This window comes from Meleagris gallopavo, chromosome 6 (assembly GCF_905368555.1).
Source record: "Meleagris gallopavo chromosome 6, MGAL_WU_HG_1.1, whole genome shotgun sequence".
NCBI classification, from domain to species: Eukaryota; Metazoa; Chordata; class Aves; order Galliformes; family Phasianidae; genus Meleagris; species Meleagris gallopavo.
In genome coordinates, this window is record NC_139409.1 from 766,580 (window position 1) to 780,632 (window position 14,053).

The 14,053-nt window shown below is 52.3% G+C and overlaps 1 protein-coding gene across 2 annotated transcripts in view; it reads right to left on the reverse strand.

The window, feature by feature from the left end:
- DHX30 (DExH-box helicase 30) overlaps nucleotides 1-14,053 on the reverse strand; it is a 36,752-nt gene that overhangs the window by 13,954 nt on the left and 8,745 nt on the right. The window contains exons 1-7 of one of the 2 annotated variants that reach the window (XM_085226821.1): nucleotides 13,483-13,750; nucleotides 8,795-8,925; nucleotides 4,326-4,436; nucleotides 2,705-3,060; nucleotides 1,874-2,000; nucleotides 953-1,102; nucleotides 60-212 (exon numbers count right to left, since the gene is read on the reverse strand). In XM_085226821.1, coding sequence (XP_085082947.1) covers nucleotides 60-212; nucleotides 953-1,102; nucleotides 1,874-2,000; nucleotides 2,705-3,060; nucleotides 4,326-4,436; nucleotides 8,795-8,925; nucleotides 13,483-13,687 — 1,233 coding nt within the window. In that variant the 5' untranslated portion in view covers nucleotides 13,688-13,750. Of the gene's footprint in view, nucleotides 1-59; nucleotides 213-952; nucleotides 1,103-1,873; nucleotides 2,001-2,704; nucleotides 3,061-4,325; nucleotides 4,437-8,794; nucleotides 8,926-13,482; nucleotides 13,751-14,053 lie in introns of those variants that run through there. The other variant, XM_085226822.1, reaches the window with a different exon arrangement.

Here is a 14,053-nt window from a genome sequence, read left to right on the forward strand (position 1 = left end):
AGCCAGTGTACAACTTCTAAAGTTAAAGGTGATCAACCAAAGGTGGTTCTGAGCCTTACATGATTCAGATAGTTCTCAATCTTACGCAGGGTTGCTTCAGGGACTTTGATGTGGCACGGCTTCCTCTGGTTCTCACCCAGCTCCCGGAGGGAAGTCATGTTATACATAGCATGGCTGAGTGGGTTGTTGTTCTTGTCCACTAAGCCCAGGCTCTGAGAAGGACAAAAGCAAAGAAGAGCATCAGACAAGATTGCTGCACATGTCATGACAACAGAGATGGGTCCAGCAGGTTCTGATGCGCCGACTGCCCACCCCAAACCCCAACCCCTCATGTCCTGCTTGTACCATGGCAAGGAACAGGACGTGGTCCTATTGCAGAAATGGGCACGTGGAAGCAAAAGGCTTCACTCCCTCAGCGCAGTGCTCACAAGGTCTCAATAAGACCCATCAAAGAAACCACAGCCACAACTGTAATGTGACAAAACCCTCCTGGCATGGGGTATTAACACTCTTGCTGCAGTCTTGGTATGTTGTGACAGCTCAGTACCAAGCCTTATGCTGTTTTCCTGGACTTCCTTTGATGGCTTTAGAGTCTGCAGAGAAACCTAATGCAGCCATGTTGCCAGATGAGCTCATCTATGAGAACAGGAAGACAGTCTGTCCTAGCAGACACCACTGAGGTGTCCAAGAGAACATCACTTCAAGAATAATCCCTACACGTCACTTTGTTGAGAGCTCAAAACAGCCTTCAAAGGGTCATCACAGGTTTAATACCAGAGGGGTACAACAGCAATTGGGATCGATTCAAAGGTTTGGAAATATAGGTTTACTGAGTACGAAATCAGAGGTAAAAAAAGTTTCACATGCCACCACATTAGGCTCAAATATGGTGAGCCAGGTGCAAGGAGCATCTCTGTGTGACAGGAGGGACGTGGGAGCCGGCTGTGCTTACCTTCAGCTTCTGACAGGCCAATGCTGCTGCTTTGTTTTCTGCCTCCACCTTACGACGGCCCTTGGCTGCAAAAGTCATTGGACAGGGCCAGCGCAGCGTCAGCTTGCAGATCTTGGTCTTGGTACCAACCGTACGGAACTGCATGTATTCCTGAAGCGGTGGGAGAGAGGGGTGAGAGCCCTACTTAGGCTGACTTTAAAATACACCCTAACATTTCTAAGCAGAGTGTTTACTGAACAGAATTCCAGATGCCCCATCCCTGCAGGCATCCAAGGCCAGGCTGGATGTGGCTCTGGGCAGCCTGGGCTGCTGGTTGGTGACCTGCACACAGCAGGGGGTTGGAACTGGATGAGCATCGTGGGCCTTTGCAACCCAGACCATTCTATGAGTATGAATTCCATCTCAAGCCCTTAAGTTGAGGTAGAAGTGAAAGGAGACAGCTGTGTGGAGAGGAATGTGTCTGACAGCACATGGGATGGAGCACAGCTAAGCACGTGGGGTCTGGAAAGGAGGTGGGTGACACACACCAAGGAGCAGAACTGCTGGATACTGGCAAGAACTGAAGTGAGGAAAGATTCCACCAGTGCAGAAATTACACAGTTCTGAGTAACACAAACTTGTATTTGGTGCAGGCAATAGAGGAAATGCCAACTTATCTTAGAAAACAGACTCCTTCATACAAACAACAGCTCCTCTATTGCCTGGACCTCAAGTAACAGCATTCCTGGTTCTCCTTTTAAGACATTTCCTTAATTCCCACCAAGACTTCTCCCACTCTTCAGGCTGATTTTTGTCAGCCTAATTAACCTCCCTTCTCCCCCCAATACCCAGCTGCCCAAAGAAGCATCCAAAGAGATTCCAACTGGAGCCTCTGAGCTTCCTCACTGCAGGTCCCAGGGCAGGGAGCAGCCAGCACCTTACCTTGACTGTGGAGGAAGAGGTTGCAATCTGAATCACTTGGGCCAGGAGATTTTTGGGAAGCGGGAACTGCGTCAGAGCACGGATGGCAGTGTTGTCATCTGTCATTTCGATGGAACTCCCTCCTCGGCTAGATGGAAGAGAACAGTTTGATACACAAATATCCACTCTATCCTCAGACCCACCTCACCTCAGGTTTGCTACTGAGCACAGGTAACCTCAGTCACCTGATCAGTCAGGCTGCTCTTACTACTAAAATCTGTCAATTGCAGAACAATCACCCTGAGCAGCATTAAAACATTACAGTAGTATTACAAACCAGATTGAATAAACAGCTTTTAACTGATTAAAACAAACAAAAAAAAACCAACAAGGCAGGGTTATTTCTGTATCCAACAGCATCCCTCAGAACAACCACCACCACCACCAGGACCCTACTGATTTTTCTCCTGTTGACCACTTGAAACGTAGTGCTCACTAAGTGAAACAAGCATGGTGATGATAAGGAGCAGACTTAGTATTGCCCCCAACATTTAGGGGATTAGAAAAGGATTCCTACCCGCACTGCTTCTGGAAACAGAAATCTCTTTAGGCCCAGGACTCCAAAGATGGCACTTGGGCATTCCATTGTGAAAACAGGCACAAGATCAGGCTGCCTCACTAACTCTCACATACAAAACGGCACAACAGTCAGTGCTGGGCCCACCTACAGGTCACACAGCAACGTGGGAAGCTGCAGCTCCATTCTGAGGAACTACGGGGTGCATCAGCTACAAAGGAGAAAAATCTCTCTCCTTCACTGCCCCGCATTAGCAGCTATCTGGGCAGACTCACCTCGCGTCTCTGCCGGGAGTTCGAGCATCCTGATGTGCCATGGGTAAGTAATCGGAAACATCGATCGCCTCTTCTTCCAGCTCTCCCTCCTCCAGTTCCCCTTCCTCTAGCTCCCCTTCCTCCAGCTCTTCTCTCCTCATGGCTTTGGGCATCCTGCCCTGCTCCATGGGCTGGATGGGGTCGTCGGGCTCCATCCGCCGCCAGCAGGTCGACAGGTCGGCGAGGGAAGGGCCGGACTTGGAGCGCCATTTGCCCTCCGAGCACCACCTCTCATCAGGGCAGCCAAGCTGGTCAGCCAGCAGCCGGTACTTGGCAGCGTCAAACAGCTCATTCCTGGGCCCCAGCAAACCCCAGCCCTATCAGAGAGACATGACAGTTATGGAGCAGCAGTGAGGAGGCAGAGATGTAACTGCAGGGAGCACCGCACACCTGGTGAAGGAGAGAAGGGAAGGAGCAGATCCTTCACGTCGCACAGAAAAGGCACCTTCAGGAACTCAAAGCTTTCCTCCAGCCAGCACTTAAGGAAGGAAATTTGTACACCAACCTCCCTTCCCAAAGCACAGCTGCCTGGAATTCTGTATCTCCTTAGAAAGGCTGGGCCAGGATCTGTTGGTGTTTTACAAGGTTTTAACTGCATTCGGCATCTTTTCGTCAAGGTCTTACCAGCCCACTACAATCCATCCCACCTTTAGCTCTCAGAGGACCCCTGTTAGATAAGGTTGTATCATTCTGTGCTGTAGGAGCGTCTAGGACAGCAAGAATCACTTTGCTGCTAAACTCAAAAGTCATATTCAGAGGCCCTCTGCCCCACTTAACAGTGCCATGTTGCCTGCACTGATGACCATTCACTTAGAGCAGCACTGGGGCTATTTCTACAGCTAGGACTGCACAGGGCCTCCCATCATCAGGTTTTCCTGCTGGTTTCAGCTCTAGCTGGCAAACCACACAGTTAAAACTTTGCACGCTTAATCTATGGTTCCAGGGTTAGTTGCTTTTTGCCTTTTTGTTGTTCGTTTTGGTTTTGTTTGCTTTCTAGTTCCAAAGTGAAAACAGTTCAGTGATTTCCCCAAATTTACAAAAAGCATACTGCAACTGTAGGTAGGATTGTTTCCCTTCAAAAACTTCCACGGTTTCAAAGACAGCCAGAAGCAGTGCTTTCACTGAGTGCTGAAGAGCAGGGATAAAACAACAGCGTGTGTTCAGTGAACATGAACTGAATGAGCACCAACTGTGCTGCAGGTAAAGCCAACCAGTGGAACAAGTTTCGCTAATCACAGGATTCAACAAACCAGCTGAAGAAACTGCTGGTTTTGAGGCTGCAATCCTTGAGTTCTGAAGGCTCAGCTTGAAAACTAAACAGTTACTTCTAAATGTAGCTTTCTTGATCTACAAGCAAATTAAAAGTTCTCCTGCTGTCGGTGCACCTGCAGCACCTCCTCCAGGCTCCTTAGTAGGAAGCACTGCTCCTACTCCACAGATGAGAGGGAAACTCCAAACAGGCCAACTAAGAAGGCAAACAGGCAAAGACAGAAAAATTCAGAAGGGGTATCAGCAGAACAGGCAAGGCCTGCATGCTCAAAGGCTCATTTCATCAAGTTATGGAGGAAGAACAAAAGCTCACCTTGAAGAGCTGGCATGCAGCAGCTGCTGCTTGTCTCTCAGCATCGATCTTCTTGGTCCCATAGCCTTCTACTTCCACGTTCTTAGGCCACTTTATGTGCAAAGTGACTTTCTGAAATGCAAAGAACATCAGAAGCTGATCTCTGCCCTTTTAAAAAACCATTCCAAATCCAGAACTCATTCCACTCCTGGCCCTGCTGATGCTGTAGCTGAATTTCTCTAAGGCTCAAAGAGGAAATGTCCAAGGAATTCTCTCCCGTTGCTGCAGCAAAGATGAAAGTTATGACCTTGTTGCTGTCACGGAAACATGGTGGGATGACTCCCATAACTGGAACACCACCACTGAGGGGTACTGGCTCTTTAGAAGGGATAGGCGAGGTAGGAAGGGTGGGGGAGTTGCCCTCTATGTCAAAGAGTGGATAGACTGTGAGGAGCTCCCTCTGAGAAACAGTCAGGAACAGCCTGAGAGCCTGTGGGTTAGAATGAGGGATGGGACTCACAAAGGCCAGCTGGTGACAGGTGTAATCTACAGGCCACCTGAGCAAGGGGAGATGTTGGCAAGGCTTTCTTGTTTCAGATGCGGGAGGTGCTGTGCTCACAGCTCTCGTCCTGATGGGGGACTTCAACCATCTGGAGATCTGTTGGAAAGTCCACACGGCGAGCTGCAAGAGGTCCAGGAGGCTCCTGGAATCCATTGATGATAACTTCCAGGCACAGGCATTGGACAGACTGACCACAGGTGAAGTGTTGCTGGACCAGCTGCTCACCAGTGCGGAGGAGATGATTAATTAAAGGCATTAAGGTTGGCTGCAGTGAGAACACCCTGGTCGAGTTTGTGATCTCGAGAGATGTGGGCCTGGCAAAGAGTGGCATCAGGACCTGAACTTTGGGAGAGTGGACTTTAAGCTGTTCAATGGACTGTTGGCCGAGATCCCCCGGGATGCTGTCTTTAAAAACAAAGATGTTGAGCAGAGCTGGCTGCTCTTCAAGGATGCCTTCCTGAGAGCACAAGAGCTCTCAGTCCCTCTGAGTAAGAAAGCGGGCAGAGCAGGCAGGAAACCAGCATGGCTCAGCACGGACCTGCTGGGCAGCTGAGGGCAAAGAAAGGTGCACACAGACTCTGCAAACAAGGCCGTGTCACCTGGGAAGAATACAGGGATGTCCGGACTTGCAGACGTGGGATCAGGACAGCCAAGGTGCAGGCAGAACTGAACTTGGTGAGGGACGTGAAAAACAATAGGAAGACTTTCTACAGGTACACGGGCCAGAAGAGACAGGCCAAAGTGAGCGCGCCTCCTTTGGTAAATGTAAATGGAGAACCAGCTTAAATGGACGAAGAAAAGGCTGAGGGACTGAATGAGTTCTTCGCCTCAGTCTTCACTGGCAGCCAGGATTCCAGTACTTCTGACGTCCTGAGCCCTGCATCCCAAACCTCCAGGTGGGGACCAGGGTGGTAAATTCCCCCCCCGCTGTGAGGACAGAGCAGGTCTGAGACTGCCTGATGAGACTGAATGTGTACAAGTCTACGGGCCGGGTGGCGGCATCCCAGGGCTCTGAAGGAGCTGGCTGAGGTGGTCGCTGAGCCGCTCTCCATCGTATTTGCAAAGTTGTGGCTGTCAGGTGAGGCCCCGGATGTCTGGAGGAAGGGTCGGGTCACTGCCATTGACAAGAAAGGGAGCAAGGAGGACACAGGAACTACAGGCCGGTGAGTCTCACCTCCGTGCCTGGGAAAATCATGGAACAGATCCTGGATGACATGCTGGATCACATGAGGAATGGGCGTGTGATCCGAGACAGCCAGCACGGCTTCACCAGGGGAAGGTCATACCTGACCCATCTGGTGGCCTCCTGTGATGGAGTGACGGCATCGGTGCACAAGGGAAAGGTGACGGATGTCCTTTAGCTGGACTTGAGCGAGGCCTTTGACACGGTCCCCCACCACATCCTTATCTCCAAATTGGAGGGATGTGGACTTGATGGATAAGAAACTGGTTGAAAGGCCGCAGTCATCAGATGGTCATCAATGGCTCTGTGTCCAGGTGGAGGCCGGTAACAAGCAGCTCCCCCGGGCTTGTCTTGGGACCGGTGCTCTGTAACATCTTTATCAGTGACAGCGATGACGGAATCGAGTGCACGCTCAGCAAGTTTGCTGACGACACCAAGCTAAGAGGTTGACACGGTAGAAGGAAGGGATGCCATTCAGAGGGACCTCAAGAGGCTGGAAAAGTGGGCCTGGGTGATCCTGATGAGGTTCAACACAAAAGCATTGAAAAGCAAAGTGCAGAGTTTTGCACTTGGGCCGGAGGAATCGCAGGCATCCATACGGACTGGAAGGAGCGGTCCTTGAGAGCAGCCCTGCAGAGAAGGACCTGGGGGTCTGGATAGATGAAAAGCTGACCATGAACCAGCAGTGTGCTCTTGTAGCTTGGAAGGCAAACGGGATCCTGGGCTCCATCAGCAGAGGGGTGGCCAGCAGGGACAGGGAGGTGATCGTCCCCCTCTGCTCGGCTCTTGTGAGGCCCCATCTGCAGCACTGCGTCCAGGTCTGGGGCCCCCAGTAGAAGAAAGACAGGGAGCTGTTGGAGAGGGTCCAGAGGAGCCACAAAGATGAGCAGGGGGCTGCAGCAGCTCCCTACAAAGCCAGGCTGAGGGAGCTGGGCTTGTTCAGCCTGGAGAAGAGAAGCTGCGGGGTGACCTCAGTGCAGCCTGCAGGACCTCAAGGGAGCCTTAAACAGGAGGGGAGTCAGCTCTTGGAAAGGGGAGAGAACAGCAGGACAGGGGAATGGTTGGAAGGTGAGGGAGGGCAGATTTAGGTTGGACATCAGGGAGAAATTCTTTACAGAGAGAGTGGTGAGGTGCTGGAACAGCTGCCCAGAGAGGCTGTGGATCCTCGTCCATCCCTGGAGGTGTTCAAGGCCAGGTTGGATGGGGCCCTGGGCAGCCTGGGCTGCTGTGAGATGTGGAGGTTGGTGGCCCTGCATTGGTGGGGGTTGGAGCTTTGTGATCCTTGAGGTCCCTTCCAACCCAACCATTCTGTGATTCAGTTGAGGTGGTGTTCAGGTCTGCTGGAAAAACCCCACCTATAAGGATCTGCCTCTCAACAGCCTCCACCTGGCTGCCTGCCCCAGGAAATTGCTGCATTTTTGCTGAGGGGCTCTGCATGAAGAGGCAGACCTGCTGAGAAAAGAGCTGTCTCACGAAGGCCAACATACTCAGCGCTCAAAAAGAAATCTTGTCCTCTTCCAAACAACAATTCCCCACTTTGCCTCACTTGTTCTGCTGTCTCTGCACTTTTTCAGCTTTGTCTCCAGCCCTCATTTGCTTCTAGAGCCACACTATTGGTTGTTCCCCCTTGCTTTCTATTGTGGTATTTTTTTTCAAAGAAATCTGAAGTTATGGTCAGTATCAACCTACGTTGAGTGCTAACACGAATTTGAACCAATTGTGCAAATTAAAACAACGAGGCACTGCTTATGGCATCCCACAACATACATTAGCAAACTGCACTACTGCTTGAGGAAAAGCAGGCAACACACCCACAGGTAATAAAGCAACTCTGAAGTACCCATGGCAGGGGGTTGACACTAGATGATCATTCTGGTCCTTTTCAACCTAGGCCATTCTATGATTCTGTACCCATTTTGATGCACTGCCTGAAACAGAGATGCTCAGAAAGGATGAGGTCATGAAAACTGCCTGGGAAATGTTAAGATAGAACGTTATTGGAAAATGTTACTCTATCTGAACTGAAATCCTGGAATGGATGTTAGACTTCAGCTGGAAAGGCCTCCCAGCTCTGCAAAGGGAGGGCTGGGGCTGTGTGGCAGAAGGAGCTGAGCCCTCAGGACAGCTGCTGCACTCACAGCACAGGGTGGGATGTGAGCCCTGCATCCAAGGAGGGCTCCAACTCTTTGGCAAAACATTTGCCTGGAATTCCTCTCCTTCATTTAACAACAACAAACCTTGATTTCACTTTGCCCTTAACTGTACGAGAAGCCTCCCTCCATTTCAAACAAACTCTCCTTTTCTGATTGCAATTAAACACTTTAGGCCTTCTTGGGCATTTTTTCTATTAGAACATAAAAACAACAAAATCTATCCCTGCTAAGGTCTGAAATACAGCCCTTTGCTTTCTGTTTCTAAGGCAGAGGGTTACACAGCCCAACACGTGTGAGGGCAGACCACGTACCTTCCTGCTGAGAACAGCCACTTACAGCAAGGAAAGAATTCACCCTTCCACGTTCCGAAGGAGGGACAGGATTTACATCTACGTATACTAAAGCATGTGAAAATGGAGGTACGGGGAGGGAGAAAACCTTCTGTCTGAAAGATTATCCTCCAACTATTATGTGGAATTAAAACAGTGACACCATTTGCTCTATTAAAGGCTCGCTTCCAGGTGTAGCAACGTTCCTGGCTCACTTTCCCTCCTGTGCAGCACAGCTGCCATCCCCAGCACAGCAGGATTACCTTTTTTCTGGGCCCGTTGGTATGGATGTACACCAGTTTGTCCCTCGCATGGGAAATGCCCAAGGCCCGTCCAATCACGCTGTTGAGCAAGTTCTTGGGCTGTGGGAATTCCTTTAACAGGTCTCTGGAATCTGGAGGGAAAAAAAACCAACAGGAGATGTAAATGACTTCCAACCCTCGTGCAGTCCTGTTCGAGGCGTGCTGTAACACCGGAGCACACATTTCTCTGAGCTTACAGACAGCCCAGCAGGCACAGGTACTAAGTGGTCCACATACAACGTCTCCAGGCATCAGGAAAATGGTGCACAGCAGGATGATGCCTCCTGAGAGCCAAATACAAGACAGCACTGCACATCCACAACACCCAACAATATTTTACCTCTGATACTCTTCCTGAAACGCAGGTTTTTAGTTCCCCCCCCTTCCAAAATAACAGTAATACTCCCTGCAGCACCCACACAGCCCAACTCTGTGCTTCAGAGATGCTAAGACCACCCCAAACTGCTATGGGATCGCTTCCCCATCCCACCCAAAATACAGTGACAACAGGAACACCAACAGCCCGAATACACCTGATGGATCCTGAATGCAAATATCCCAGCACAGAACTCAAAGCCCAGCTCAATGCAGGGAGCAGGTGCTGTTTCCTCACTACGAAGGCAGAAGAGGCTCTGCGTGTCACTCTTTGATATCCAAACCCAACTGAGCAGTAACTGGAGCAGACTCTGATATCTGCATCCACCCCCTGAAGCACACGCATCACCTCAGGGCGAGAGCTGGGCTCTCAACCACACACATAGCGCATGAGATCAGTCATCACAAATGGAAAAGGTGAAATAACACATGGGACTTCCTGCTGCATCTCGAGTCCCTTCTGCTCCCAAGCTCTCGCTTAGAGGCTGGAAATGTGATTCTGCACGACGCTGCTCAGAGATCCGGTTCAGCTCCGTGTGTTGATGGTTAAGTTGCAGCCCTGATCTGCCAGAAAGCTCATCCAGAAGAACAGAGCACAGTTATTGCTGGCTTCAGAATTCAAGCCATCAGCTGCACGGACCTGCAGAGCCCCAGTGGCAGCGCCAGGGAACTCTCCAGCAGTTCTGCTGTGTCCGTGTAACGCTGCCCTCTGCCTAGCAGGCTGAAGCATCACCAACCAGAGCCAGCAGCGTCCCAGCGTGGGCCACAGAGTCCAAGTTCCTGCACTACCTGCTCCCTCTCACTGAGGGAGAGGGGGACTGGCAGCAGAAGCACAGAGAGCAGCCCCCAGATGGAGTGCTACACAACCATCCCTGCTGCTAGAGCAGGTGGAGCACCCAAGCCACGAAGGAGCAATGAGCCAGCCGTGACTCTCAGAGCTACCAGCACGTCCTCCTGAGAACAGCGACTGCAGTCACTATAACAAAGACATAGGGACTGCTTCCAGCAAGCACTGAACAGCTCTGTCATCCTCAGAGCAGCTGCACAGCACGAGAATACTGCAGGGATCTGTGCAGCACGAGCGCTCACCGGGAAGCAGAGCAACACAGACAGCATGGGGGTTGTAGAGAAGGAGTTACACCGCACCAGAGCTTGGCAGGCTGCAGGTTAAGGTAGAACAAAAACAGTGCTCCTCACATAACCCACCCCAACAATAACAAAACTGATCCAGGGGACAGAAAAAGAACCATTGCTGCTGACAGGTTTGAAATTTCTTCCTCCAAAGCGCACAAGCAGCAGCTGAACAGCAGGGAGATCGTTTCCAGAAGCCAAGAGGAGCAGGCAGTGCAGGAACCTGGACTCTGCGGCACACACCGGGACACTTCAGCCTGCTGCTCAGAGGGCAGCGTTACACGGACACGGCAGAACTGCCACCTGCACTGCCATACAGCAGCACTGTAGCACATACAGCAGCTGCCACTGCTCTCAACGGGTGACAGTCACCACAGCATCACTGCTGCGTGGCACTGACAGCAAAGCCCTCAGGCTGCTGTTTCTCACTCTGTGGACGGGCGGAGTTCCTAAACCAAACCGCCTCCTAAGTGCCACCTGGGACAGCAAGAGCCAACATGCTAACAGCCCATTCCCTGCAGTTGCACAGCAAACACAGAGCAGCACACTCTAAGTGTACCCTACAGCCACCGCTGCACTCGCAGCATCACCTGCTGAGCAGTGACTAAAATCGTAGCCCTCCTCGTGTCGATCCTGATTTCCAGCCCTGGGACACACGGAGCAAGGAGCAGCAGCACGACTCCCAAGTGCGCCATTAAATTCACTTAATGAATGGGAAATAAATAATAACCTCGAGCAGCAGCCTGTATTATTTGGCCTCCGGTTGCTTCCCCTTTCAAGAAGGTACCCTGAGGAATTGTGTGATATGGAACAGATGGAGGAAGAGGTACATTGTTCGTAAAGGCCCAAAAAAAACAACACATTTACTTAAGGACTGAACCAATCTCTCAGATTCTGAGGTGACTTCTCAGCAAGGACCAAATATTTAAGTCATCCTTATGCAAAGGACAGGATCTTTAAATAACAGAGCCCAGTTCTGGCTTGCAGATCAGACCCCGAATTGCCAACTGAGACACAACGTCTTCTCCCCAGCTGACAATGCCATATTCAGCAGCACCATCTGACACACCAACAGCACTCAGAGGTTTGATGGATTGCCCTCAGCCCATCCTTAGCCTGAAATCAGAAGCTGAAAGGATCTTTCTTTGCATGAAGCCATGCCTCGCTCATAGCTTTTAAAGAAACAACTCCCAAACTGCAGCAGTGGATTTGCAGAACATTTCCTCCCCTGACAGATTGGATTTCTTGGCACCTTCATCCACAGAGCTCAGGGATCCTGACTGCTGAGAACGGATATTTGGGTAGGAGCTCCGTTAAAAGGAGTGTAGCTTAATACTCCCAGAACAAAACAGAGCTGATTTGCATGCCCAGCTCCAAGCCAGAACCATACATGATGTCTTTAACCTCAGTTCCAAGACCATGAATGCTAAAAGTCTGTCTCAGATAACAGACAAATCAAAAGAAGCCAATTAACTAATTTCTGTTCCTCTAAGTCAGAGAGTACTGGAGCTTAACTCGACTGTGGAAGTCAATGTAACTCCAAGTAACTCTGAAAGAAGAAAAAAAGCAAACAACTCCTGTGTGTAACGTAAGCCTTCTGTTACCCTTAACAGACCCGACACAAAGACACCACCAGGTACATCAGGAGCACAAATAAAATGCCCTATAACCTCATCCAGCCAAGACAGAGGAGCGTGAAACCCATTTCAGCAGTTTTTACGTTTCCCCAAATTCTCTTCCCTGAAGAAGCAACAAACAAAGCATCCCTGGAGAAGCAACCAAGGAACAGCGAGGACAAACTGTTCCCCACAGCACCCGTCAGGATGGAGCCCTGCGTTAAGATATTCATCTCGGCGAAGGAGGCTCCCAATACATCAACAGTCTACACGGAGAAGAAAGCCGCGTGCCCCGTGATAGCACTTCACAAGGAAGTGGACCAAGTGTCAGTGCCAATATAACTCTGCCATTTTTAAAGCTGGCCTCAGATTGCAGTTTATTTTTCCATGTTGGCAATGGTATCCACGACTATAACAACAGCAATCAAGTCTGATAGCTAGCAAGGTATCAGCTTGTTGAAGGCACGGCACATGTACTTCTAAGGTTTTTAAAATGAATTTTATCATCCCTGTACCTGTGCAGGTAGGACAGACCTTGGGGATGGTTCTATTCACTTATCTGACACAAAGCAACGTGGAGCTGCTGGAGTGGGTGCAGAAGAGGCCACGCAGATGCTCAGGGGATGGAGCATCTCTGCTATGGAGCCTGGCTGAGGGCGTTTAGCCTGGGGAGCCTTCCCTGCAGCCTTCTGGTGCTTACAAACAGGAGGGAGGATGACTTCTTCCTTGGTCTGATAGCGACAGGACACGGAGGAACGGTTTTAAACTAAAACCATTCACAAAACCTTCCAGATAAAGCTCTGCACAGCTCCTGCAAACGGAACTACGAACCCAAAGAACTCAAAATCACAGAATCACAGAACCACAGGGTAGGACGGAGCTCTGCAGATGCCCCCATCCAACCCCCGCTAACACAGGCTGCCCAGTGAGCTGCCCAGCAAAGCATCACAGCACGTCCCTGCTTGGAAGGGACCCTCAAGAACGACGGGGCACAGCGCCGGGCTGCACACAGCGCTGCCCAAACGCCGGAAAGAAAACTAGAAAATAACAAACAGATGCCGTGAGGGGAGGAGGGAAGGAAGTCCCCCACACGGACGGAGAAAAAAAAGGAAAAAAAGCCCAGAAGCGGGAAAGCTTCCGCTCTAACCGAGCGGCCGCGCACGGGACAGCCCGCACGGCCTCGGCCCGACGCCGCCCGCCAGCGGCCCCGGCACCGCCGCGCCGCCCGGCCCCTCCGCGCGACCTTGAGCCGCTCGGCCCGGCCAACAAAGGGCCGCCCGGCCGCCGCTCCGCCCGCCGCTACCTGCGCCGCCGCCCCCCGCCTGCTCGCCCGCTCCGCGCATCCCTGGGCTCCGTCCCGCGACGGCCGCGGCCTGGGCCGGCCGGGAGCGCGCACGGGAGGGCCGCGGGCGCGCGCGCGCCGCCTCCAACCGCCCTCCCCCTCCTCGGCCCCGGGCCGCCGCTCGCTCCTCCCTTCCGCTGCGTTCGGGGCCGGCCGCGGCCCCCCCGGCCGCCTCTCCTCCTCACCCTTCACCATGGCGCCGCGCTGCTCCTCGGCGCCCGGAGGAGGCGGCCGCTCCTCCTCGTCCTCCTGCCGGGCCTCCTCCGGGCCGTCGGGCTCCGCTAATCGGGCGCACAGCCCCCGCGCCCCGCGGTAGCAGCGGCCGAGGCGCAGCGGGCTGGCCGAGCCGCAGGCGGCCGCCGCTTGCAGCAGCAGTCCCAGCGCCGCCATCTTGAGGCCGCCCGGTGCCGGCTGCGGGCCGCTGGAAAGAGGGGGGGATAGAGCGCCGCCTTCTGCTACAGCGCCCTCATGCGGAGAGCGGGCGCGGAGGACTCGGCGTGGAGGACCGAGAAACGGAGAGAAAGAAAGAAGAAAAGAGAAAAAAAAACGGGGGGGAAGGGAAAAAAAGGCCGCGGCGTCGTGCGGCTGCCGAGGCTCCGCTGCTGCCTCCTACAGCCACGCGGTGCCGTTGGTTCGCCCCACGCACCGAAACCCGGACCCAAATAAAGACATTTTCATCCACAAAAAACCTCCCTGCTGTGCGTGCATCCAACACCGCACCGCCTCCACTGCCGGCTCAGCCAGCCGAGCAGCAGG